At 47.8% G+C, this 26747-nt stretch overlaps 2 protein-coding genes across 2 annotated transcripts in view; one reads left to right on the top strand and one right to left on the bottom strand.

Moving 5' to 3' along the window:
* The window catches only part of MAP3K6 (mitogen-activated protein kinase kinase kinase 6), a 67960-nt gene extending 56288 nt beyond the window's left edge, over positions 1-11672 (top strand). The window contains exons 22-28 of the mRNA XM_063140464.1: positions 223-426; positions 2559-2664; positions 5574-5832; positions 7076-7185; positions 8260-8369; positions 10163-10239; positions 11588-11672. Of these exons, the coding sequence (XP_062996534.1) occupies positions 223-426; positions 2559-2664; positions 5574-5832; positions 7076-7185; positions 8260-8369; positions 10163-10239; positions 11588-11672 (951 nt within the window). The remainder of the gene's footprint in view (positions 1-222; positions 427-2558; positions 2665-5573; positions 5833-7075; positions 7186-8259; positions 8370-10162; positions 10240-11587) is intronic.
* SYTL1 (synaptotagmin like 1) overlaps positions 11173-26747 on the bottom strand; it is a 31298-nt gene continuing 15723 nt past the window's right edge. Inside the window, exons 8-14 of the mRNA XM_063140468.1 lie at positions 26494-26660; positions 25160-25262; positions 24545-24706; positions 16712-16790; positions 14347-14446; positions 13704-13909; positions 11173-12858 (exon numbers count right to left, since the gene is read on the bottom strand). Coding sequence (XP_062996538.1) covers positions 12707-12858; positions 13704-13909; positions 14347-14446; positions 16712-16790; positions 24545-24706; positions 25160-25262; positions 26494-26660 — 969 coding nt within the window. The 3' untranslated portion in view covers positions 11173-12706. The remainder of the gene's footprint in view (positions 12859-13703; positions 13910-14346; positions 14447-16711; positions 16791-24544; positions 24707-25159; positions 25263-26493; positions 26661-26747) is intronic.

Raw genomic sequence — 26747 nt, 5'->3', positions numbered from 1 at the left:
CACTGTTGGGTGGGCCATGGCTCAGTGGCAGGGCGTGAGCTTTGCATGCAGGTTCAATCCCTGGCACCTCCAGGCAGAGCTGGAGGGGAAATCCTGCCTGAAATCCCAGAGAGGTGCTGCCGGCCCATGTCGGCGCCAGTGGGCTTAATGGACTGAGCGCCTGACTCAGTTAAAGCCCGCTCTCTGTGTACATTCAAGGCTTCTTTGACTTGCTCTCTCCAGGCCTGGCCTTCTTCTCCCTCCTCGCCTCGGCGCCCGCTGGCCTTGGAACACATCTCCCACCTGGTGTCCTGCCTCAAGAGTTACATCCGCAGCCCCAGCCGGAAGCAGCTGACTCAGGACCTGCTCCATCTCCAGGAGAGCTTGCAAGCGGGTGGGCTGGACATCTGTCAGGTGCAAGCCCCGCTCTTCAACTTCCAAGACACCGTGAGTAGGATGCACTGGGCAGGGGCGGCTATCTCTGATAGAGAAGAGCCCTTGGCAGCCTTTGCTTCAACTACACTTCTACTCCTCCTCCTTCTCCTTCTCCTCCTCCTCCTTTTTTTTTTAATTTTAATACATACATTTTAGCATTCATAAATAACAGTATACACCAGAAGTTTCATATCCAGAATCCAAACGAAACACAACAGCTTGGAACAGTCATCTACTAGAGCGTTGCTAAGGTGTGACTGTAGGAGTTCATTGCAATCAAATCGAAGTCTTTACATTATTATTATTATTATTATTATTATTATTATTTATTTATTTATTTATTTATATAGCACCATCAATGTACATGGTGCTGTACAGAGTAAAACAGTAAATAGCAAGATCCTGCCGCATAGGCTTACAATCTAATAAAATCATAGTAAAACAATAAGGAGGGGAAGAGAATGCAAACAGGTACAGGGTAGGGTAAGCAGGCACAGGGTAGGGAAAAACTAACAGTAGAAAGTAACAGTAGAAGTCTGCACAACATCAAGTTTTAAAAGCTTTAGGAAAAAGAAAAGTTTTTAGTTGAGCTTTAAAAGCTGCGGTTGAACTTGTAGTTCTCAAATGTTCTGGAAGAGTGTTCCAGGCGTAAGGGTTCATTCACATCCAGTATTAGCCTTTGCTTCAACTACATTCTCCTCCTCCTCCTCCTTTTATTTAATTTTAGTACATAGAATCATAGAATCATAGAATGGCAGAGTTGGAAGGGGCCTACAAGGCCATCGAGTCCAACCCCCTGCTCAATGCAGGAATCCACCCTAAAGCATCCCTGACAGATGCTTGTCCAGCTGCCTCTAAAAGGCCTCTAGTGTGGGAGAGCCCACAACCTCACCAAGCAACTGATTCCATTGTCGTACTGCTCTAACAGTCAGGAAGTTTTTCCTGTTGTCCAGCTGGAATCTGGCTTCCTTTAATTTGAGCCCGTTATTCCGTGTCCTGTACTCTGGGAGGATCGAGAAGAGATCCTGGCCCTCCTCTGTGTGACAACCTTTTAAGTATTTGAAGAGTGCTATCATGTCTCCCCTCAATCTTCTCTTCTCCAGGCTAAACATGTTTTAGTTAAACATGTTTTAGCATTCATAAATTATACACCAGAAGTTTCATACCCAGAATCCAAATGAAACACAACAGCTTGGAACAGTCATCTACTAGAGCGTTGCTAGAGTGTGACTGTAGGAGTTCATTGCAATCAAATCAAAGTCTTTACATCGTTCATTCACATCCAGTAGCAGATTTTTAAATAAGAGCAGTCCCAAAATTGAGAATTGATTTTCTTTCAAAATTAATAATAATAAAAAAAGCCGCAGTAGCATTTAACATCAATAGATTTTAAAATGAACAAAGGTATAAAGTGTTGCCAACTGTAGAGGTTATAGGGAGCACATTCATAAGCTTCCCCCTTTGGTCAAGCTATAACAGGGAGAAGCAGTTATGTCTATCAATGTCTAAATAGTCTCTCATATAGACAATGAACGGGTGCCAAGGATTGGGAAAACCAGCAGTTTTTAGACTTCCGTCTCTTAGACGGTGGGTATCTCTGGCAGCATTTGCTGCAACTGCATTTCTGGCAGTTCTGAGGGGCTGCTTCAATCCAGTTCATTGCTTGGTGATTTATTTATTTATTTATTTATTTATTTTATTACATTTCTATACCACCCAATAGCCGGAGCTCTCTGGGCGGTTCACAAAAATTAAAAACATTCAAAGTATAAAACAACAGTATAAAACCATACTATAAAATACAATATAAAAGCTCAACCAGATAAAAACAGCAGCAATGCAAAATTACAAATTTAAAACACCAAGTTAAAATTTATTTCTAGACTGTTAAAATGCTGGGAGAATAAAAAGGTCTTCACCTGGCGTCTAAAAGCATATAATGTAGGTGCCAAGCGAACCTCCATAGGGAGCTCATTCCACAGCCGGGGTGCCACAGCAGAGAAGGCCCTGCTCCTGGTAGCCACCTGCCTCACCTCCTTTGGCAGGGTGATTGGCCGTGGCCAGAGTGGTAGAGAGAGCGCCCAGAGCTAACTGGAGCAAAAGTGCTCGGCCCGTCTTGAACATGTCCTCTCCCACCTCCACAGGTAAAGCAGGCCCTGCGGAAGCTTCAGATCAAGCCTCACTGGGTGTTCGCTCTGGATAATCTCATGGGGCAGGCGGTCCAGGCTGCTTTTACCATCCTCTTAACAGGTAGGTCCAATGGGTGGAAGACAGGGCTTGGCTCGTGGGTGGGGGAACAGGACTGGAGTTGCCTTGGCCTGAGAAACGGAATGGGTGCAGAGAAGAAAACGGTGTGTGTCCCAGATGCAAACGGTGTGTGTTTGCAAGCACTCTAGAATCCTGCACCTTTAAAACACACACACCAACAACCACAAAGTAGATAATTCAACTTTGAAATGCTAGGGAATTCTCATTCTGATTAGAATCAACTCTCCAGATCTGGAGGATTTTATTTGAGTTGACAGATGCATAATCATCATTTTTCCTAAGTTTAGCATGAATTCATCAGAGAGAAAAAGTGTAGGGTGTAGATATGGTAAATGCAGAAAGACAAGAGGCTACAGAAATGAGGCTGGGAACTCCGAATGACTTGAGATATCCCACATGCTAATCACTGGCAATTCACGAGGGGGCTGCTGAAGCGAAGTTTTTCCTATAACCATATTCTTAATGTTACAAGATCTTTATTCATAGAATCATAGAATAGTAGAGTTGGAAGGGGCCTGTAAGGCCATTGAGTCCAATCCTCTGCTCAGTGCAGGGATCCACCCTAAAGCATCCCTGACAGATGGTTGTCCAGCTGCTTCTTGAAGGCCTCTAGGGTGGGAGAGCCCACAACCTCCCTAGGTCACTGGTTCCATTGTCGTACTGGTCTAACAGTCAGGAAGTTTTTCCTGATGTCCAGCCGGAATCTGGCTTCCTTCAACTTGAGCCTGTTATTCCATGTCCTGCACTCTGGGAGGATCGAGAAGAGATCCTGGCCCTCCTCTGTGTGACAACCTTTCAAGTATTTGAAGAGTGCTATCATGACTCCCCTCAATCATCTCTTCTCCAGGCTAAACATGCCCAGTTCTTTCAGTCTCTCCTCATAGGGCTTTGTTTCCAGACCCCTGATCATCCTGGTTACCCTCCTCTGAACCCCCCCTCCAGCTTGTCTGCGTCCTTCTTGAAGTGTGGTGCCCAGAACTGGACGCAATACTCAAGATGAGGCCTAATCAGGGCCGAATAGAGGGGAACCAGTGCCTCACGCAATTTGGAAGCTATACTTCTCTTAACGCAACCCAAAATAGCATTTGCTTTTTTTGCAGCCACAACACACTGTTGGCTCATATTCAGCTTGTGATCTACAACAATTCCAAGATCCTTACTCTAAGTCACCCTAGAAAAGGTTATGGGGAACCTATGGCCCTCCAGATGTTGTTAGACTATAACTCCCACCATCTCGGATAACGACCATGTTGGGTGGGGCTGATAGGAGTTAGAGTCCATCAAAATCTGGACGGTCGCAGGTTACCTAATTCCACCCTAGAAACTGAGGCAGAAAGATGCAGGGTTAATAAAATAATATGAAAGTGGGTTCCACGTTGGAAGCTGAAATTAAGCAGATATGAGTCTGCTTCAGCGGAAATATGAGATGGACAGGGAGCAAATCTCTAGGGTCTTGGGTGGAGACAGGGTGGCTATTGAAAAAGCAAATCCACAGGCCTTGATCTACCTGCTCTGTATGTAGCTCTCTGTGTGTAGTTTTGGTTCTTGCAAGTGAACTGCATGATGGGATTAGAATGATGCATGCAGGCTGAAATTACGTAATTTGAAGGAAATGCTTAATTGGAATTTCTAACTTTCAAGACCTTTTTGATATAGTATAATTCAAATAGACTAGCTTGATAAAGAGGACTTACCATCCAGGTCAATCTGACTTTGCTAGAAGAGTTATGGGCCATCTGTTGATAAGGTAGAATGAAGTAAGTTTTCTTTTGATCTGTCTTTGTTTTGCTTTAGAATTTTGCTAATTAGTAAGATGCTATCTTTCCAACTGCTAATTGGGTTAAAATGCTACTGTGTATAAATATATCTGCTTTTCACACTGCCAGTGAAGTTCTTTGTAGGACTCTCTTCATACAGCTGTATTATGCTCAATGAAACAGAGTTACCTTACAACCAAAGTGGATTTTTTTCCTTGAAAAAAAATTTCAAGGAAAAAATTGAAAATTTTTCTAGGGTCGGCAGAGCCGGGCAGCTTCCGAGGGCCCACGCCCTAGCAGGGGGCCCACTGACAAGAGCCCCACAGTCTCTTTGTTCACCTGCTTCTTGCTCTGGCCCAGAAAACAGTGCGGGGGAGGAGGAGGAAGGGGAGTAAATGCCACTGTCTGCTTAGTCCTTGCTCCTCTGCCCTGGCAAGCAAGCAGGTGGTAGCAGTGATGAAGAAGACAAGCAGCAGCAGCTGACAGTGCTATTGAACAGAGAGAGGATGTCCTGCCCAAGAGCCCTCTGGAACCTGGAGCCAGCACTGGATGGAGGCCAGTGCTGGGTTTAAGAGTGAGCCAAGTAAGCCCTGGCTTAGGGCCTCATATTATGAGGGGCTTCTAAATATGTTGGAAAGTCTGGTTTGACATACAGCAGAGTTGCCTTATATTGAGAAAGTGTGGCAACACAGCATTTAGTATTGGAGGTAAGGAGCCCAAACTAACGCCAGTTTAGAAGATGTTCAGATCAACTTACTTTATTAGTGGTTTTATACTTATTTTCAGAGAAGCCTATCTAACACTGTTTAACTACAAGCATCCCCTAATGCTATGTGGTACCCTTTCATTACCCTTCCTATTAAAACGTGATACACTTTTTTCTCTTTATTTTTATGATATGGGGCTTCTGAATCTTAATGTGGCTTAGGGCCTCAGCAGGTCTTAATCCAGCCCTGATAAGGCTTTTCTAGCTCTCAGGATCTTTTGAATAGAAATGTTGGGAAGTAACCATGAGGAATGTTCTACAGGGCAGGGCGTGTGCTGTACCACTATGCTGTGAACACCCAGCCACACCCGCATGCGCTGTCTGTTGCTCTAGAAATGCTTTACCCCTTTTTAATCATTCATTTCCAGAGCTCAAAGTGAAACCACAGCTTTCGCGGAGGGAAGGCCAGGAACACCTGAGCAGCCCGGAGGAAGAAGAGGACGAAAGCCTTTTAACCCAGGAGCCTCCATCTTTGAAAAGTCAGGACGGGCCCCTCAAGGGCAACACAGGCACGCCAAGCTCCGGAATTGGCACCACCACCAGCAGCTGGCTGGACTCCCAGGATCCTCTGAAGGGCCGTTTGTCCCTCATGGCCCAGCTGAACCATTTGCAGGCCGAGACGAGAAGGTGAGGCCTTTCTGGCTTCGCCAGCCTGGGCTGGGGGTCAAAGGGCAGCAGGCCTTTGCCCCTTTGGGGTGGGGAGTGGTTGGAGACGAACTAAGGCAGTTTGACCCGCCATGTTTGAGGCCACCACTGGGGGCTCCGCAAACCTCCCTCCTGCACGCACGAGGATTGCATGCCGGGCAACCTGCCAGGCCCTGCCACAAAACTGGAGAGCCACATTTGGCTTGGTGGCTCGAGATATTTCTAGAAGCTGGGCTGAAATTTCTCAAAAGAATTTCAGTTTGAATTCCAGGGGAGCCTTGTAATTACTAGCAATCCATGAAGGGGTCTGTTGAGCTAAGTTTTTCCTATAATTATGTGGTCTAGAATATTGCTCTTCTCATTTTATGTTTTGATTAAAACATGAAATGTAAGGGGGATCACAGTGATGGCATCACCACCGTGATCATTTTGCATAGGTATTCATCACTGAACATTCTTCAGGGAGAGGAGTGAATTTCTCCTAGAGTTTTTCTGGGGCAGGAAAAATCACCATTAGCAGTTGGGTGGCTTCTCTTCCTTCCTTCCTTCCTTTCTCTCTCTCTCTCTCTCTCTCTCTCTCTTTCTCCCTTCCTTCCATTCTTCCTTCCTTCCTTTCTCTCTCTCTCTCTCTCCCTCTTTCTTCCTTCCATTCTTCCTTCCTTCCTTCCTTCCTCTCTCTCTCTCCCTCTCTTTCTTCCTTCCATTCTTCCTTCCTTCCTTCCTTTCTCTCTATCTCTCTCTCTCTCTCTCTTTCTCCCTTCCTTCCATTCTTCCTTCCTTCCTTTCTCTCTATCTCTCTCTCTCTCTCTTTCTCCCTTCCTTCCATTCTTCCTTCCTTCCTTTCTCTCTATCTCTCTCTCTCTCTTTTTCTCCCTTCCTTCCATTCTTCCTTCCTTCCTTTCTCTCTCTCTCTCTCTCCCTCTCTTTCTTCCTTCCATTCTTCCTTCCTTCCTTCCTTCCTCTCCCTCCCTCCCTTCCTTCCTTCCTTCCTTCCTCTTTGGCTACCTAACAACAGTGGACGTGGTCTTCTGTATGTCGTAAGAACAGGAGAATATGTTTTCAAGTACCTAAAAAATGCTTTAATAACTCTGAGGCATTTTGGAAAGATATTTCCTTTCTCAGGGGCTATTTGTCTCTGTCCACATACATTTTAAAAAATCTTACATCTGCCTTCTCTGCTGCAAACTAACAAATGGTCGCCCTCTGACCTCTTGCGTTCTTCCAGGCTGCAGTGGAAGCTGATGGAGAAGGAGCGCGAATGCCAGAGGCTCCTGCAGGAGGCTTTGCAGGAAGTAGAACGCGACGTCTGCATGCTAAGTAGACCAACGCCAATAGGTGAGGTCACTGGCGGCAGCACCATTTGGCGCCAGAGGGTAGGATGCATATGACATGGTTGTGCGCAAGACTGTGCGCGCGCCGGGCTAAACAGTTTAAAATGAAGCACCCAGTAGATCCAGATTCCGTGCCAAGAATAGCTAGATTCTGAAACCAGTTTCAATTATGCAGGTTTGCATTCGGGTGCACTTATTTTGCATAATTCTGGTTTTGCCAGAGACAAAGAACTTATTGGGGGCATTCAAGTCCTGCTCACATTCCCTGGAAATCCTCATTCTTATGTTCCCGTGGCTTGAGAGATTTCAGCAGACGCTGTCCGCTTGCTTTCAGTCGTTTTCATCGGAAGCTGCTGTACAGTTTGGACTATTTGCCCATCTAACCAGTATTGTCAACACTGACTGGCAGAGGCCTTTCACGTCACCTGCTACCTGATCCTTGAGAAACTGTAGATCAGGGCTAGGGAACCTGTGGCCTTCCAGATGTCCTTGGACTCCAGGTGCCATCAGCCCCAGCCAGCCTGGCCAATGGTGAAAGATGACTGGAGTAGATGCTCATCAACTTAGGGAGGCCCACAGCTTCCCCCGCCCTGCTGTAGACGCTGGGGCCTGAACCTGGGACCTTCTGCATGCAAAGAATGTGCTCTAACACTGAGCTACGGCCCCTCCTCTGAGATCTATGGTCTTCACAGCCATGAGGGTTAGAAACTTGGCTTTTTAAAAAGCGTCTTTCAGAAACCTGAATTCTTTTGCATCCAGCAGCGTATTCTCTCTTGGCGCCACAACATACAGAGAGGCCTTGTTATACAGTGATAGAGGAAGGAGGGTGGTGGGTGGTGGTGGGGAGAGATCTCTATTCCACACTCATGAATCCTCTTCCAATCATGACGTTGTGCATTGCTTCTTCAGCCCGGTATTCCATCGACTCAGTCCTGTTGCCCGGGTTGGAAGTTTGCCTGCCTTTCAGTACCAACATTCACCTGAAGCAAGGGCGCCGGGGGAAGGTCATGCCGTGGGCTTTCAGCAAGCGTTAGTTGCTCTGCTTTGACCCCTCCTTCCTCTCCCTCTGCTTCCTCAGTAGTCTCTACTTCCCCAACTCTTTCCTGGGAGAGAGGGAAAGAGGGTGCCGATCCCCTCCTTGTCGAGTGGTTAGAAAAACACGGTGCAGACAAACCCACAATTGCAACGGTAGGTGACTTTGGGGCGGTGGGGGGGGGGGGAAGGGGTTGGTGGCCTAAGCATCAGCTCCTGGCTCCAGGCAGCATGGCTGGGCAGCATGGTGTCAAGACCCTTGGAGCAGAAGCAGCTGAGCTGCAGCTTTCGTACTGGGTCCTTCGTTTTTTGCTTTTCTGTTTTAAAGAGAGCAAATACTCTTGGCCATTCTTCCCAAAACTGTTGGATGGCCATGCCCATCATCCCCCAGACACCACATTCCATGAGTGTGCTGGCTGGGTGATGGGATTTGTAGTCCTAACACATCTATAAGGTCCCTGGTTGGGGGAAGACTGTTCTCCATCCTTTTCCTGGGGTGGAGCTAAAGCCCTGAAAGTGTGTGTGTGTGTATGTGTGTGTGTGTGTGTGAGAGAGAGAGAGAGAGAGAAACAGACTGTGGGTTGTATCCAGATTCAGTCATAGAGTAGACTTATTGTAATCAATGCGACTTTAGTGAGTGATGACTCACTTGTCCCATCAGTTTCAATGGATCTTCTCTGGAGTCTGGCTACATCTGGCTCCCAGGGTTGCAAGGTGGGTGAGCCTCCAAAATAAACACACAAAAAATGGAGAAAAGTCTCAAGATGCTCTAGACAAATTATCTGTAGGAAAGCCCGACAGATTTCGGCTTCTTTCTTTTTGTTACACCTTCTTCAAGGGGCTGTAAAAAAATTCTATCTGTATAGTTACAGCCCCTTGAAGAAGGTCTAACAAAAAGCAAGAGGCTGCATAATAAATTTGTCTAGAGCATCTTGAGACTTTTCTCCCTTTTTTTCTTTCTGTGTAAATCTGGATCCCACCCATGGTGTCTAATGTTGTATACAGAATGGCCAAGCCCAGCAGGACTTGGAGCCTTATCTTTTGTTGCTAGCAGGTGGTCCTTAGCTGAAGTCTCCCCTATAATAAACAAGACAGCCTTATAAAGGAGTCCACAACCTGCACACAAAATTTACAAGCCTGCTAAGGGGTTGTGGTGGCAAAGGAGGAGCGGAGAATTCCGTCCCTGCTCTGGCAACCTGCTTGGTTTCTATGCTTGGGTGCAGAGGAAGGGGGCAGGGCAATCCAGCCCTCCTTGGTCAGCCCCCTCGCTCGCCTACGTGGAATCCCTTGTCGCCTGTGGCTACCAGGCCGTGTACTTTAAGTACCAGGCTGATTTTAAGGCAATGTTTATACTGGCAATTATAGCTGCCTCTGCTCAGCCTGCACCATTTTTCCATCTCACCCAAGTGTCAAGGCTCCTGTTACTGGGAATCGTAGATTGCGCATAGAATTTCCAGGCTACATTAGGGGGTGCAGAACCTCAGGCCGGGGTGTGGGTGGCAAATCTGGCCCTCAAAAGTTCCCCCATCTGGCTACATTCCTCGCCCTGGTGCCACTACTTTTCTCCTGGTAGTTTGGTAGTTTCTTGGCTTTTGTGCCATTTTCACCTGATTCAAGGATTGAAATGGGTCTCCGAAGGCTTAATTACTGGCAGTTAAGAGGGTTAAGCTTAAAGATGCTGGTACTTTGGGTAATTTTAGTCCCATCCGCCACTGGAAAGTGGTCCCCAAAAGCTCTCTGAAATGGAATTCTACCCTTGGACGGAAAGATTTTTTTGCCTATCTAAAGCATTCCATACTTTTGGTTTAGAGCTGTAGCCGCAAACTAGGAGCTGCAACACACCTGTATTTTCAGCCCCGCTAGTTCCGTTCTCCCGTTTTGGGGAGGAGCCTGGCTGCAGCCGCCCTCTTTGGCCGGCCATCACTAAGGCCTTTCCTTCTTCTTCCCAGCTCTCGCACCATGGCTTCACCCTGTGTGACCTGTTGAATTATGCCACGGCCGATGACCTCCGGTACACCTGCATCAGGTAGGGCCTAGACAGGAGGCCGAACGTGTGGCTGGGCCCCAGTCTTACTGCTTCCCCTCCCAGGCCAAGTCTGATCTGGGGATGAAGATAATGAAGTATTCATCTAGCAATAGCTATTGGCTATACAGCATGATGGAACCTCCATGGCAGAAGGCAGTCTATCTCCAAATAGCAGATGGTGAGCTCTAACAATAGGGGAAGGACACTGCCTTCCTTCTGAGCTTCCCAAACGCTGCTGTTAGAAACCAAATTCTGGACAGGAGCAGAGGAAGCTGGAGAAGTCTACATCAGCCTTCTCCAACCTGTTGCCCTCCAGATGCTTTGGACTACAACTCCCATTATCCCTGAATATTGGCCATAATGGCTGAGAGCAATGGTAATCATAGTTCGGTTGAGGAGTTCTGGGCTATACTGACTAGTTCTCTGGGCTTTCCCTCTAGCTAGAGGTGGCAGAGTCACTTTTGTGACTGCTTCCCTGTCGAAAAATCTCTCTGCAAGCAGAAATCTAGCATACCTGGGATAGAACCCTTCTCCCTGAGGGGCTTGTTGTATATTTGCAAGCTGCCTTGTATCAAGTCAGACCATTGGTCTACCTAACTGAGTAATCTCTCCGCCGCTGGGCAGAGGCTCTGCAGGGTTTCAGGAAGATTTTTTTTCTATCCCAACTTGGAGATTGAACCTGGAACCTTCTGCATGCAAAACAACTGCTCTACACTAAGCTATGGTCATCCTTCTGGATCAGGGAGTGTGGTGTGATCTAGCCCCTCAGGGGGAAAAGTTCCGTCCCAGCTTGCGGAAAAATAGGTAGGGAGGCAATTATGTTGGGTCCCCTCCCCCTGCAAATGTTCTCTACGAAGCCCTAATTCTTTCTCACCACTCTACAGAGCCCTGCGCATCTTCACAAAAACATCCGGACCCCTGGCAATGCGACAATTTTAAGCAAACTACATTTTATTTCAATTTGGTGAATCTAGCTGCAGTCAGCCTAGAATATAGGCTTGGGGTCTGAGCGTACCTACTCCTAGGGGGCTGAAACCCAAGTGCTGCCGCTGAAAGTTTTTAAAAAATCATTCTGGAAGCCATTCATGGGGCAATAGCTTATACATTAAGACAGTTCGTTGATGACTGTAGCTCTTCACATAGCATGTGAAGCAGCTGCAGCTTTTCCACTTTCATCCAAATACAGTTGTGTTCTGAACAGTCCAGTTTCTGGGAAGCCTTCTGGGTGATCTGCTATACCCACTATTAACATAATTATCTTGCAAGTCACATCAGCCAAACAGACCAGAGTTTCACCACGACACGCCCAGCGGCTGATTTTGTTGTTGTTGTTGGCTTTTCTTGGCAGGGGGGGCATGGTGTGCCGCATCTGGAGAGCCATCTTAGAACATCGAGAAACCCTTGACCAACAGATGCAATGCACAGCCAACTGAGAGCAAGACCTGGAGTTCTTTGCAAGGCACCCAGCTCTGGACGGCACTTTCTCACCCAGCAGTGAAAAAGAAGAAAAACGAGTCATTGCAGGTTTCCAGGTGCAGGTTAACTGTCCTCACATTGAGGCAATGAAAACTGGCTTGCCATCTTTCCTTTGGCTGGGGAAGGTGGGGAAAAATCTTCCAGCTCTGGTAAATAAGGTCCGGAGACCACTTCATGGAGTCGGAAGCGCTCCTGCCAAAATCTGCAATGTGCACACTTTCTCTCTCTTGGATTGAGAAAAAGGGGGAATGGCAATTTCCTTCACCGGCCTGGATCTCAAAAGAAAAGGGACATAAGGCTTCTGTGTGACCCTGCAAGTATCACAGTGCAGGCTGCTCCAGGAAGATCCCTGCACGAGTCGAATTTTAGCTAGCGAAGCGTATTCAGCAATGCCAGACAACCCACCCGCCCCGCATCCGCAGACCAAAATGCACAGCTCCAGCGTCATTGGTTCAGTACTGGGCGATGATGGGAGACACACCTGCTGATCAGCAGGAGGGAAAGCAGGAGTGATTTAACAAGGGGACTGTTTGGGTTCCTTTGAGTAGCAACAAGGATGGAGATGTGAGGAAGGGAGACATTAATAAACAAGTGGAGGAAACTGCGTTTGTCAATAGTGTGTAACGTTTGGGAAGGCAAGAAGCAAAATCAAAAATGACTGTAGGTAGACGTGGCTATTATCCGTGGGGTATCTCCACCCCAAAACTATAGTGGCTGATAAAGTTATCCCTCTCTGGGAGTCTTGCAGGCTCTCCTCCTGAACTCTGTGAGAGCAGGCACCTTCAGGTAGAGAAGGCAGCAGCAAGTGGGCATGGCTCCTAGCACCATGTCTTTTATTGCACCCTGGCAGGGTTGGTCCTTTCAAAGCCAGCGCTGCTGTTGTCATGAGGTTCTGGAGACGATGGGGATCCTCCATCCACATCCATCGGGTCCTCGTATTCTGGAGACGGACCAGCGCTTCCCCGTCGTCTCACTGTGGACAGGCGTTCCGCTATGGCTTGGCCAAGGTCCTAGGGCTCAAATTGGTCCTCAGGGGAAGTCCAGCTTCCACCCACTGCTGAGGGTTCGTGAACACCATCTCCCAGATGTGGCGCTCCTCCTCCGTCGAATCCATCCAGGGGACTGGCAGGCCATAGCTGCTCCCTGCAGGAAAACATTCAGACACCAAGTCATTTTCCCTACAATGACAGCAGCACGTGACGATCCGCTCCTGACACCTGCCCTGCTTCAAACAATTATTTTTCCCCAGCGCTAGGTGACTGGGTCTGGGAGCGCTATTTAAATTTTCTCAATGCCCCCCGCCCCCCCAGAGCATCATCGTTGGGCATTGTGGAAAATTAAAATGCTAGGCCATGAATCCCACCCACCCCAACTGGGTGCTAACTGGAATGCTGCTGTTCCCATTGAAAAATTTCCCACTGAAAATCACCCCCTCGGAGCTGCTATTTGCTGCAAATTGCAGCTTAGGTGTCTTTCAAGCAGGGAAATAGTTACATTCCACCTCCAAATGTAGATTGGGATTTCCTATGGCTAGCTTTTGCTAATGAAAAACAGGTCAGTTAGACAGTTTGGCTCTGAGGTTGCAATCCTAAAATACACTTACTAGATTGAAGGCAGGGGAAATTGTAACATTCCCCTACCCTCCACAATTACGACTACTTCATGCTTCAGGAAAGCTCAGCCTGTATCTTTTCCCCTGCAGTGATATTCATCTTTGCAGGAGTGTCTAACAGCGTAACCCTACGCATATTTACTCAGACATACATTCTACTTGCTCCCAGCTATGTGCTTGTAAGATTGCAGCCTCCACCCTGGTAAGCCCCCTGTTTCGTTCAGAATAAAGGTAAGCCATTTGAGCTGTTTTGATTCTAATGAACCCACATCTGCACATTCCTTTCTATGGACACGCACTGCTTCATCGTCTTAAATCAGCACCTGGCAAAAAGAAAAACCCTTTGCATCCAACCCAACCAACTTGGCAATCTCACCTGTGCCAAGGCTCAGCCGGAGGCCTCCGAGCCGCTGCTTGGAGAACTTCTCACGGTCCCAGAGGGTGAACTCTGCACACGCCTCAGCCAAGTCTTTGGCCTCGAAGCCGTCGTAGACCATGGTGTGATTGAAGATGGGGCTGAGGCTCTTCTTCACAATGCGGGTCTTCTGGCGGCCTGCCTTGCTGTCATCAGGGAGGATGTAGCTGGAAGGGTGTGGGGAGAGGCTCTGGTTAAGGTAGGTGAATCTTTGGGGTGAATTAGACAGGAGGGGGGAACCTGGAGAGGAGCCGTGGCTCAGGGGTAGAGCAACGTCTTTACATGAAGAAGGTCCTGGGTTCAATCCCCAGGTTTTCCAGGAAGGGCTGGAAAAACTCCTGCCTAAAACCCTGGAGAGCTGCTGCCAGTCAGTGTCGACAATACTAGGCTAGATGGGTCAACCATCTGACTCAGTATAAGGTAGATTCCTATGTTCCTATAAAGCTGGGAACATAGGAGACTGCCTTATGCCTTGAGATCTGGAGAGTTTGCTCATGGCCAATAGCAAATGGAGCTTCTGACTGTGGTTGGCATACTCACATCACTTAAGGCTAGCAAAGTTTCCCAGATCCTGACATCTATCATCTTTAAAGAAACCACTCACCACTGCACGAAGGAATCCGCTGTGCTGCCCCGGCGTGGAACAATGTTCTGCGCCTCCTTCACCCAGATGTGGAGCTCTCCAGTGGGAGGGAGCCCCTTCTCTGAAATAAAGCCACGTTAATGGAGGTGAAAATGAGGTCCTCCTCCTGATGTCGGGGGTCAGATCCATCAGGTTCAAGAGAAGGCAACACTCATTGATGTTGGCTCTGAGCCACCCTTTCTCAGCATGCTGGCTTCCAGGTGTTTTAGACTACAGCTGCCATCATCCCAGACCAGCTACCCTGGGGGCTGATAGGAATTGAAGTCCAAAAATCTAGAGATCCACTCCAGAAGGCTGACCAGAGCCAATGAAAGCCCTAAATGGTTTACTTGGGGGGGAAACACCTATACTGGTATGAACCTGTCCAACCAGCCTTCAGGTGTCCATGCCTGGAGATGTTAGGCAGGTGGGCTACAGGCAAGATGGCCTTTCTGGGGTTTGCGTAGCGATGGTGGAACTCTCTCCTGGGGGAGATCTGCTTGACAACTTAGTTATGTCTCCAGGTAACAGGTGTTCTGTTGACTCGGGCTTTTGATAGGGAAACTGATGGGCTGAGATTGTCAGTCTGCTGCTGGCCATCTAGCCACTGCTGAATCCAAAGCCCCTCTGTTCCCCTGAGAGACCCCCAGAATTGGACACTTTACCTACCTATGCTATCCTGGAATTGGCACAGATCATTTCCTGCCCACTGAAACTCGCGGGAGAATTTTTCGGTGGCGAAAACCACAAGAGAACCCCCGTACCCCCTGCTCTGACTGGCTGAAGCCAACAAGTGACAGTGACAGATCATCCATCACTTAACTCCCCACCCCAGGACTGCTCTGCATGTTCCTTGTATTCTGTGTGTGTGTGATTTTACATTGCTTTACCACCCCGTCCCCAAAGGATCTATACACAGTAGAGCTTTAGGGTCCTTGTAACACGGTGTTTCTGGCTCTAGGACCCTCAAAGGTTGCCCATCTGGTCCACAGAGCCTTCCTGGATTCCTCCCTGCGGGACTTGCCTGCAGGCTGCCTTCCCCACTGGGGAAGCCATCCTGCAACTGAAGCATCTGGGGATGAGGCAGCAGCCTGCAGCTGACTCAGCAATGGTGGCTTTGCCTGCCCCGCCAAGGTGGCTTCGTTGTGTGAGTGGGTCTCCTTCAGGGGGAAAAGGCCTGCATGCAACTAACAGCAGGAAAAGTCAACGGTACAACAATATTGCTGCAACCTGGAAGTGACTAATACAATAAACTATAAATACTGAGCACAAAATTTATTTGAACTGTGCATATCGCCCCCAATTATTTCAAAGGCCTAACAAAAAAAACAAAATCTCCGCAAGACAATGTCATGTAGAGCAAATCCTCATATTAGTCACTTCCAAATTGTAGCAGTGTTGTTATACCTGTAAGAGCAATTAGGTGGGTGTCCACACAGGAAAGGGCCTTCTCTGCAGGGGCCCCCAAACTTCTGGAACAATCTCCCATTGGAGGTCCGCCATGCACCATCCATGCAGGCTTTTAAGAAGGCCTTAAAAACATTTTCTTTTACCGTGGCCTTCCCATGACAAGCACTGTTATTGCTGCTATTGTTTTGCTGGATTTATTGTTTTTAACTGCTCTTTTATTGTGATCATGTGTTTCCTCCTTTTAGTATTTTATTGTTGTAAGCTGCCTTGTGAGAGCTTCTGCCCTGAAAGGAGGCCAAGAAACGCTTGAAATAAAATAAAAGAAATACCTTTGACTTCTCCTGTTGTTGTACATTGTGTGACATTCCTATTTTGGGGCTTGTTCTGTATGCAATTAAGCCTGTTCCTATCAGACACATGGGGAAAGTCGTCCTCCCAATGCACCTGCCCAGGACCAAATAACGGCAGGGGGCGTGGCCATGGCCGTGTGCCCTTGATGGCAAGGCATGTGGCCATACATCCTTTTTGACGCCATTATGCCCACGGAGAAGGGAGCACATTTGAGATGAGCCATGTGCCCAAGACACGGATAAGTTCTGAGTTAGCGGTGACTGACTGACAGGCTGGATAAAGAGGTCATTACCCTCCTTCCTCCATTTGGGTTGTCCTTCCCTGCTATACAGGGGTACCATGATGTTAAGGTGCACCTCAGCAAATCCAGCCCCCCGCTCCAAAAAAACCACCCAGGTCATCCATTTTGGAAGAGCATTTTTGCTATATTTAGAGCCATTCGTTCTCCCCCCACCCCACCGCCAATTGGAATTGGCTAACAGTTGCCTTGAGGTACGCATTAAAATCCACCACCACCCCCGTCTCCCAATCCAGAAACCCAGATAGCAGGGAGGGCCTTGAAAAGAACCAGGGCTTCCAGTCTCACCTTCTGAGCCAGCTGGGATGAACTTCAGGGCCAGATTCAGTTTGCCACAGTTGGGCACAGCATCAGGAGTGACTGGAGTCTGAGAAAGGAGGAAGGGAAACAGGTCACAGGGGGAGCAAGAAGGCAGCCATAAACAGAACTGCAGGGATACGTTGTCCCAGGTCTGGCTGCAGGTTGGAGGGCAAATTGCCCTCTGATGGTCCCCCTCCTTTGTCAGTGGGCCCGGGCAGAAGTACCTCATGGCAATGACTGGTGGAAAGAAAGCAGTGCTCCAAGCCATGGCAGGTGGCTGGATCTAGCTGCTATTATGATGATGATTATCATTATCATTATTATTATTATTATTATTATTATTATTATTGCATTTTTATACCTCCCAATAGCTGAAGTTCCCTGGGCGGTTCACAAAAATTAAAACCATTCAAAGTATAAAACAAACATTATAAAAACATGATATAAAATACAATATAAAAGCACAACCAGGATAAAATCAGCAGCAGTGCAGAAATACAAATTTAAAATACAAAGTTAAAACAGCAAAGTTAAAATTGAATTTATAGACTGTTAAAATGCTGAGAGAATAAAAAGGTCTTCATCTGGCATCTGAAAGAATATAGTGTAGGTGCCAGGCGAACCTCCTTAGGGAGCTCATTCCACAGCCGGGGTGTCATAGCAGATAAGGCCCTCCTCCTGGTAGCCACCTGCCTCACTTCCTTTGGCAGGGGCTCACAGAGAAGGGCCCCTGAGGATGACCTTGGGGTCTGGGCAGGTACATATGGGAGGAGGCGTTCCTTCAGATAGCCTGGCCCCAAGCCGTTTAGGGCTTTAAATGTTAATACCAGCACTTTGAATTGGGCCCGGACATGGACTGTCTGCTACTCTAATTCCCCACAATGCCCCCAGTGTTGCAGTGCATTGTGGGAAATTCAATGATGGCTAGACCCTGCTGCCCAGTGCTGGTTGGAATGCTGGGCCACGGCCCCCTCCTCAGCACCCAGCATCTGCTGCCTGAGGTGGCCACATCACTCTGCTTAACCGTAGGGCTGGCCCTGCAAGCACATGTCTCTTCCCCCAGCTGAGCCCTCTTCTGGGTGACGCTCCATAAAAAAAAAAAAGTGTTGAAACGCTAAAGAGGAAGCGGTACACCGGGGGGAAGGGTGCAACAGTTTGTGTAACATTCCTCCCGTGTCACTTGCGCCACCTGTTACTGACACAGCAATTCTTTTAGACTATGGCGGAACAGCAAAGCAGACTCTTGGGTTGTAAGGATCAACTGTGTGGACACCAAGTCCCCACAAAGCACCCTTTGGAGAAATGCCTTAGGGCACCCTTTGCGCCGTGGGGATCTTCACTGGGATAAGCAGGAGGCACATGCTCACCCAGCTTGCCTCTCCGTCTCCTACACCAGTCTGCCAGTGGGCTTTGCAGGAGTGCAGGACACAAACAGACTATTGGCAATTATATTTGGACACTAGTCCCCGGCTGGAGAGCTGCAGTCTGAAATACAGCCACACGTCCGAAGTTCCTAGGGCTAGAGGAAGAACCCGACATCCTTGGGCAGTAGCGCAGGATCGGAGTGGCCTAGAGAGGCTCACTTGGGCTGGTGCAGAGTGTGGGGATTGGGCCCACCTGCCTGCTCTTTCAGGCCTTTTTTTTTATACCCTAGTGGTGTGCAGGTAGAGGCCCCCCACCATTTGAAAATTTCCCAGAATGCCCTGTGGGAGCAGTGCAGCCACCCACGGGGGGTGGGGGTGGAGAGAGAGAGAAAAGCATAAGATTTGCTGGCCCTGCAAGGCTGGGACCAGATTAAGTAATTCTTACAATAGGCTCACTAAAACTGACAAGAGTTAAAATTAGTTTAACTTGTCCCATTGATTTTAATTTTATTTATTTATTTATTTATTTATTTATTTATTTATTTATTTATTACATTTTTATACCGCCGAAGCTCTCTGGGCGGTTCACAAAAATTAAAACCATCATAAAACAACCAACAGGTTAAAAACACAAATACAAAATACAGTATAAAAAGCACAACCAGGATAAAACCACGCAGCAAAATTGATATAAGGTTAAAATACAGAGTTAAAACAGTAAAATTTAAATTTAAGTTCAAATTAAGTGTTAAAATACTGAGTGAATAAAAAGGTCTTCAGCTGGTGACGAAAGCAGTACAGTTTAGGCACCAGGCGGACCTCTCTGGGGAGCTCATTCCACACCCGGGGTGCCACAGCGGAGAAAGCCCTCCTCCTAGTAGCCACCTGCCTCACTTCCTTTGGCAGGGGCTCACGGAGAAGGGCCCTTGTAGATGATCTTAAGGTCCGGGTAGGTACATATGGGAGGAGGCATTCCTTCAAATAACCTGGTTTAATGGGGCTACTCTAAGCATGGCTAAATCTGGATCCAGCCTATGGGCTGCCTTGACAGCACCCATTTGCTCCTCCTTTTTTTAAAAAAAAAAACTGCACTTTTGCTGCTGCAGGGTGGCATCAGGTAATCCCGATGCGGGCGGCAGCCATTGGGCTCACAGGTCCAGGGCTTCCAGCGACCTTCCACCTGGGAACGCCTCCGACGCGGTGCTGGAGCAAGGACAGACAGCAGAAAAGCTGTGTTGACCTCACTCCAGCAGGAAAAGTCGGGCAAAGTCCCAGACTACTCCAATGCTCATCTTCACCCCTTTGCCCCACGGTGGAAGCGAATCAGTAGCTACATCATATAACAGACGCAGTGCCGATTCACAGCCACTGTGTAGCAAACACGCTGTTTAGACAGCCCCCTAATATCTGATAAGTGACACAAATCACTACTCACAAATCACTACTCACACCTTAACATTCTATCTATGTATTTATACAGGAAGCTGCCTTATACTGGGCCTGTTCAGACAACGCACAAAACCATGTTTAGGCTGCTCACCCTTTTGCAGCAAATGCTTTGTGAGCGGGTTTAAACTGTGGTTACGTAGCTACCATGATTAGTAAGCGTTCACACAACATGCTAAGCCATAATGTTTACACAACACGCTAAGCCATAATGTTTAGCTCAAAATGCTTAACTCTCATGGCTTAGCATATCGTCTGAACAGGGTCACTGAGTCAGACCCTTGGTCCATCTAGTCTAGTATTGTCGACGCGGACTTGCAGCACTCTCTGGGGTTGCAGGCGGGAGGTTTTCCTGTCCTACCAGGAGATGCCAGGAATTGAACCTGGGACCTTCTGCATGCTAAGCAGGGCCAGATCTACACGTCGATTCGAAGGCGCACTCCAGACGCAGGCAAGCGCCCCGAAGCTCCACGTAGAGACCCTGCCTTTGAGAGGCGGGAAAAGACGCCTTTTCTATTCTCCTCAGTTCTCAACGGGGAGATTCCCAGCTGCTGTTGATCAGCTCGGGATTCTAATACTGAGCGCGCTTACACGCAAGTACATCCTGTTGAACCCAATTGGGCTTCTGAGTAGACATGTATATAGGATTGCCTTGCTCATCCGGGAAACTCCTCGCGTTCACCCGCAACGCTGCTGCTCTGCTGTTACCGTGGAGAGACCAGGGCGTGGGAGGGGAGGCAGCGGCTGGTTGAACAGTGTGTGTGTGTGTGTGTGTGTGTGTGAGAGAGAGAGAGAGAGAGAGAGAGAGAGAGAGAGAGAGAGAGAGAGAGAGGGAGGGAGGGAGGGAGGGAGCAGCAGCAGCGACCGGGAGAACTGGCAATTTATGCTGTCGCCAATCACAACTCCAAAATAGCGACATTTCCCGCCTTTTAAGGGAAATGCCCCTCTGTTTTGACCCCACACACACCTGACACGAGCAAGGCAATCCTATATACATGTCTACTCAGAAGCCCAATTGGGTTCAACAGGATTTACTTGCGTGTAAGCGCGCTCAGTATTACAATCCCGAGCTGATCACCAGCAGCTGGGAATCTCCCCGTTGAGAACTGAGGAGAATAGAAAAGGCGTCTTTTCCCGCCTCTCAAAGGCAGGGTCTATACGTGGAGCTTCGGGGCGCTGGCCTGCGTCTGGAGTGCGCCTTCGAATCGACGTGTAGATCTGGCCCAGGTGCTCTGTCACACTGAGCCACACACACAAGGCCAATAGCAGCAAGCATGTAAGGAGCTGCCTTACCCTGAAATGAACCATTGGAACATCTAGCCCAGTTGTGCATACTTTGATTGTCAGCTGTTCTCGGGGTCTCAAGCAGAGTTCTTTGCTGGTTCTGCTACCCAAGTTGGAGGCCCAGGACTGCTTTTTCTTTTGTACTCTTCCTGTGCTTCAGCTGGATTGCAGCATACACACAGCCCCGACTATTTTGCAATCTTGAAACAGTGGCATTGCAAAAGAAGCAACAGTCGTCTTGGCTCTGTGGGGGATTGAACCTGTGACCTTCAACATGCAAAGCAAGTACTCTTCCCAACTGAGCCATAGGCCCTCCTTAACAACTGGGAGGCAGTGACATTAGAACCCAGCTGAGCCCTGCCACTGCAGAAATCAACACTTTGGCCATGAGAAAGCAAACCCACAAGCCTTGATATACCTGCTGCTTATGTAGGCCTCTGTATGCAGTTTGGTTCTTGCAAGTGAACTGCATGATGGGAATGGACTGATGTATGCACCTGAATGTGCTGTAAGGCTTAATTGGAATTTTTAACTGCCAATACCTTTTTGACATAGTATGAGACAAATAAGCTAGTATAATAAAGAGAACTGACCATCCAGGTCAATCTGACATTGCTAGAAGAGTTATGGGCCACCTGTTGATAAGGTAGAATGAAGTAAGTTTTCATTGGTCTGTCTTTGTTTTGCTTTAGAACTTTGCGAACTGCTAATTAGTTAAGATGATAATATGTACAAATATACCTGTTTTTCACACGGCCAGTTGAGAACGTCTTTGCCTGCAAGACCCTGTCCGTGCAGCTGCATTACGCTCAATAAAACAAAGTTGCCTTACAGAAGGTCTGACCATATAACACCTGCTCTGGCCCGCTTGCATTGGCTGCCTGTATGTTTCCGAGCCCAATTCAAGGTGCTGGTTTTGACCTATAAAGCCTTACACGGCTTGGGACCACAATACCTGACGGAACGCCTCTCCCGACGTGAATATACCCGGTCACTACGTTCAACATCTAAGGTCCTCCTCCGGGTGCCTACTCCGAGAGAGGTTCGGAGTGTGGCAACGAGGGATAGGGCCTTTTCGGTGGTGGCCCCCAGACTGTGGAATGATCTCCCTGATGAGGCTCGCCTGGCACCAACGCTGCTATCTTTCCGGCGCCAGGTTAAGACTTTCCTCTTTGCCCAGGCATATGGCGGCACATCCTAATTACCCACATGTTTTTAATCGACTTTTAATGCTTTATGTGTGTATGTACTGTGTTTTAAATCTTGTATACTTGTTTTTACCTCAATTTTAGAATTTCTGTAAACCGCCCAGAGAGCCCTGGCTATGGGAGCAGTATATAAGTGTAATAAATAAATATAAAAATAAATAAATAAACCAACGTGGATTTTTATCCTTGACAGCCATAAACCTACAGAAGCCAAACTCCTGACCCAGCATAACACAAAACCTGGTGAAACTGAAGGCAGGAAGAGAAGGATTTGGGGCAGCCGTGTTTTCTAACCCTGGTTGCAAAACAAAGAGTCTAGTCCTTGTCAAGGTTGTAAGCCTGTGCCTGGGCTGTTCCACTTCAAGCCTAAGCTGGGAGCTCACAGAATCGAACACTCCTCCGCACAAAACCCCTGTGTATGGAACTCTAAGTCATCCAGGAGGCGGCTAGAAGAGTCATTTTTGGCATCTCGTTTTCTTTGCGGAGGAACCTTGGATCACACGAACGCCCACCTGGGAGAATCAGGCCCTGAATTCAGTTATTCCCCACCACACGTGCAAGCAAAGCTCCCCGTCTGGTGCTAGGGAACTCTTTCTCCCATTATGCGCGGTCCGGATGCAGCAGGTGCTACATGAGACTAAATCCAACATAAACATTAAACATATAAACATCCGCCCCTGCCGCCCTGTGAAGGCCCCTCTGCTGGGGCGGGGTGTGTGTGTGCAATGAAGGATGCCATTCCTCACGGCAAGAGGAAGTCAGAGGCTGCCTATAGGCGGAGAAAGCCTATTGTCATCCGAATCAGCTCCCTGTGAGTAGCCACGCGTGTCGACAAAAGAATCACTCCAGTGGTGGTATGGAAGAAACTTTACTTTAGGAATGAGTCACTTTCCATCCTAGGGTAGGATGGCTCAGTTCAGCCATGGGGTCAGCAACCCATGAGGCAGGGAACAAGAAGGAGGAGGAGGAAGTAGAGCGGAGGAGACAGGAAAGAGAGAAGCAAACACCCCAGCAATTCCCCCCACACACACACCTTGTTCAGGTACACATTAACTCTTTAGCTCCAGATCCAGACCTGTAGCCCGAGTTATTTATTATTATTTATTTACAGTATTTCTATACCGCTCCCCATTGAAAATTTCAGGACTAAGGGTTGTTATTATTAGATTTACTACTACCAGTATTCTTAAGAACAGGCAGGATTGGAATCGAATTTAAAGGAACTAAGAATTGTAAACAACAATAAACGTTTTCTTTATTTTGCTACCCTAAAACCACGTGTCAGTTTGGCTGTGTCTCCTGCTCTATTGGTTCATAAATAAACACATTACATGAAACCTCCAGCCTGCTATATTCACAGAAAAGCCTTTTCCAAATCTCCTTACCTTTTCCCTCTGCTATAAGGGAAAGGTTATACTTTCCTTTTTTTTACCCCTTCCTCAGGTATTTAAATGGTGGTGCTTAGCCTGAGGGAGGTGTGCGTGTCAAAGCCTTGTGTGGGGGTGGGGGCGGGTGGTAGAGTCTCATTTTTTTTTTTTTTTTAGTTCTGCTAACAAAGCCCCGCAGTGGCTGCAGATCTATGGTGTGTCAGCTATACAATGCAGTTGCAGCTTTGCAGCCACCGCAAGGCTTTCCCATGAAGCTACACATTGAAAAAGTTGGGGACTTCCCACGACTTTTTCAATGGGAGAGATGTCAGTAAGGCTTTCCCACCATCTGACGTTACTACGGGGCCAATCCGGGGGTAGTTCCTGGTGGAAGGCGACCAGCAATTGGTCGTCTTCCACCAGGAAGAGGGCGTGTATGTGTGTGTGGCTGTTCCGGTACCTGAATGGTTGCTGGAAACCAAAAGCAAAAATGGGAGGTGCAAAAAAATGGGAGAAACGGGTTCTCAAGATGCTGAAATTTTATTTTTTTATATTAGGTTGAGAAGCCCGACACGTTTCAGCCTGTATTTTTTCTAGGCCTTTCTCAGGGGGCTGTAAGCATTTAAAATGCATATTGTAAATACATATTGTGCAAAGAAGGGGAGAAACGAGTTCTCAAGAGGCTGAATTTTTTAATATATATATATATATATATATTAGGTTGAGAAGCCCGACACGTTTCAGCCTGAAATTTTCTAGGGGGAGTAAAAAATAGCCAAAGGCAAGGGTGGAACCAAGTAATCTTCAACAATAATATTAGTAAAAGTTTTATTAAAGTGCCTGGCACTTTAATAAAACTTTTACTAATATTATTGTTGAAGATTACTTGGTTCCGCCCTTGCCTTTGGCTATTTTTTACTCCCCTACAGGGTTTTCCTTGCTTTCGCACTTGTATTTTTTCTAGGCAAACCCCACACTCTTTCCTCGGCACCGGGATTACCCGACACCACCTCGGGAGATGAAAACCATGGGGTTTTGAAGGGAGGCGGCGCCAGCCCAGCATCGTGAAGGCAGCCCCTCAGAGGGAACGGGACAAAAACAAAGGAGAGTGGAAAGGAAAACAAGGTATACTTGTAAGCAAAGGAGACTCACCCTGGGCTGGAGGTTGAACCACTGCGGACCTGTGTTGCTCCAATCCCAGGCATTCAACCCGACCTCTACCTCTCCCATGAAAAGGTTTCGGCTCAAGGCATCATGATGCCAGACAGACAGGTTCAGGATCCGGCCATGCAGACCAGCCTTGTCAATCTTGTACTGCAGACCGGGATTGAAAGAGGGGAGGGGAGGACAAATAAAACTTTTGAACATGCCCATAGTCCAGCGTGCAAAAAGATGGATCTCAAGGTCTGGAAGCCCCATTGGAGCACTTCACCCTTTCCATCAAATTTCGGGAAGCTACCTTGAAGGAAATTGTGGAATTTCCTCCCAGGAGCGATCCACCAGGCTCTCTCTCCCCCAGGCTTTCAAGGATTCGTAAAGGCTTCTTTAAATTATTATTTCAATTGGTTTTGGAATAGAGAAAACAACCTGCCCCAAAGCTGAGAAACCACCAAGTGACAAGTGTTTGGAGGGAAGGAAGCGTGGCCATCAGGGGAATCCCAGAATGCTGGATTGGAACCCCAGGTCTACATTCCACTTTAAAATGTTACGCTTTTGCACCTATGGCTGCAAAAGGACCTATGGCTGAAAAAGATTCTCCCTCCTCACCTTAAGGGTCTCGTTGAAGATGGGGTCGAGTGTCCTCTTCTTGACGACAGTTTTCCTCTTGCTATGATTGGATTTGTCAGGAAGGAGGTAGGTTTTGACATACCTGCAAGGGAGAGGGAGGAAACGAAAAAGCAATGCAGGTCACCATGAGGGCGATGCCACAATTCTTTTCCCTTGTCTAGGATCACAGCTGTGGGTCTTGACTCACAACTACGGTGCGATCCTCCCTAAAGTGAGCCACCCTAAAATTGCTACCATCGCCTGTTCTGGTAAGCAAAGGAGAAAGAGAGGAGAAGAGAAGCAGAAGACAGGTTGACGGAGGGAGGGGGAAATTAAGAGAGAAGTAGAGGCAAATGAATAAAAGCATGAAAACGCAATGAAGATAGATCTAGAGTTGTGACTGGCCACTCATGGAAGTTCGTGGGTCTTTTTGAAGACGTCATTAACCTCCTGCATGTCTCCCGTGCTTTCCCCCAGTAATTCCATTCTTTAAAAACTCCTGGATATCCTAATTCTGCTGAAATTTCTTGGGTTTTCCTACTGTGTGCAAGGGAAGTTGCACTACAAGGTGCCTGCTAGAGGGTGCTGTCCCATTCAATGATATGAGCACCAAGAGGAGGTTGTAGCAGACAACCTTTTTTGGCTGAGAAGGTCCCATGCCAGATCAGACAATACTTGAGCGATATCAGTCAATGGATCTGAGTGAATATCAGACAGCCCCTGAGTGAATATAGGACAGCCACTTTAGCGTACCAGTGGGAACTGCAATAAAAGGTTGCAGTGTGTCCTCATCTCTAAGAGAAACGCTCCTGTTCCAAGTTCAAGCCAGACATGCCCTTCCCAAGGATACTACGAGCCTCAAGGGATCCAAGTAGACCATTTCCACGTCCTCCTTCCTTTGTTTTTCTTTTCTTACAGACACTCCACCACTCATGGCACCTAGAAGCCATCGAATTTGCTCACAATTCATAGGGATTTAAGGGTTGGAGAGGTTGCCCCTTTAGGCTTTTCTTTTTCATGTGTACTTCTGCAAACCCCAGGATTCCCCAGAGCATACCAGGACCTCCTCGCCTTTCAGTGGCCTCATTTTGGCTTCATTTCTGTCAGCACTCGCCATCTGAGTTTGCTATTAGAGGGAGGGATATAGTTACACAGCATTGTACTGTAGCAATACTTGCAGCTGACAGAAGTCCCTTGAAAGTCCTCGGGAGGATTTCTGTTTCCCTTAAAAGCCACCCACCCATGACATTCTTCCTTTTCAATGAATCAGAGGGATGGCATGGAATGGCGTGGAACAGAGGACAGCGAAAAGCAAGCTCCGGCCCCAAACCTACGGATCTGACCGCTGCTTCTTGGCTTCGGCGAGGTCTCGACACTGGATGACTTGAACTTGCAGCTCCTTCTTCATGGAGTCGTACTGCAGGGAGAACTGGATGCAGCCGCGAACTTCCACGTTCCCAATATCATTGTCACTGAATATGCTCACTGTGCTGCCGCTCATCTGAAACAAAGCAGGAGGGTCAAAATAGGAAGAGACGGGATCTGAATACAAGGTCATGGGGAGAAGTCAGGGGAGGCTAGTGAATCT

The sequence above is a fragment of the Elgaria multicarinata genome, chromosome 13, assembly GCF_023053635.1.
Source record: "Elgaria multicarinata webbii isolate HBS135686 ecotype San Diego chromosome 13, rElgMul1.1.pri, whole genome shotgun sequence".
Classification (NCBI taxonomy): domain Eukaryota; kingdom Metazoa; phylum Chordata; class Lepidosauria; order Squamata; family Anguidae; genus Elgaria; species Elgaria multicarinata.
The sequence above is the reverse complement of the archived record's forward strand: the minus strand, read 5'-3'. Positions and strand labels throughout refer to the sequence as shown.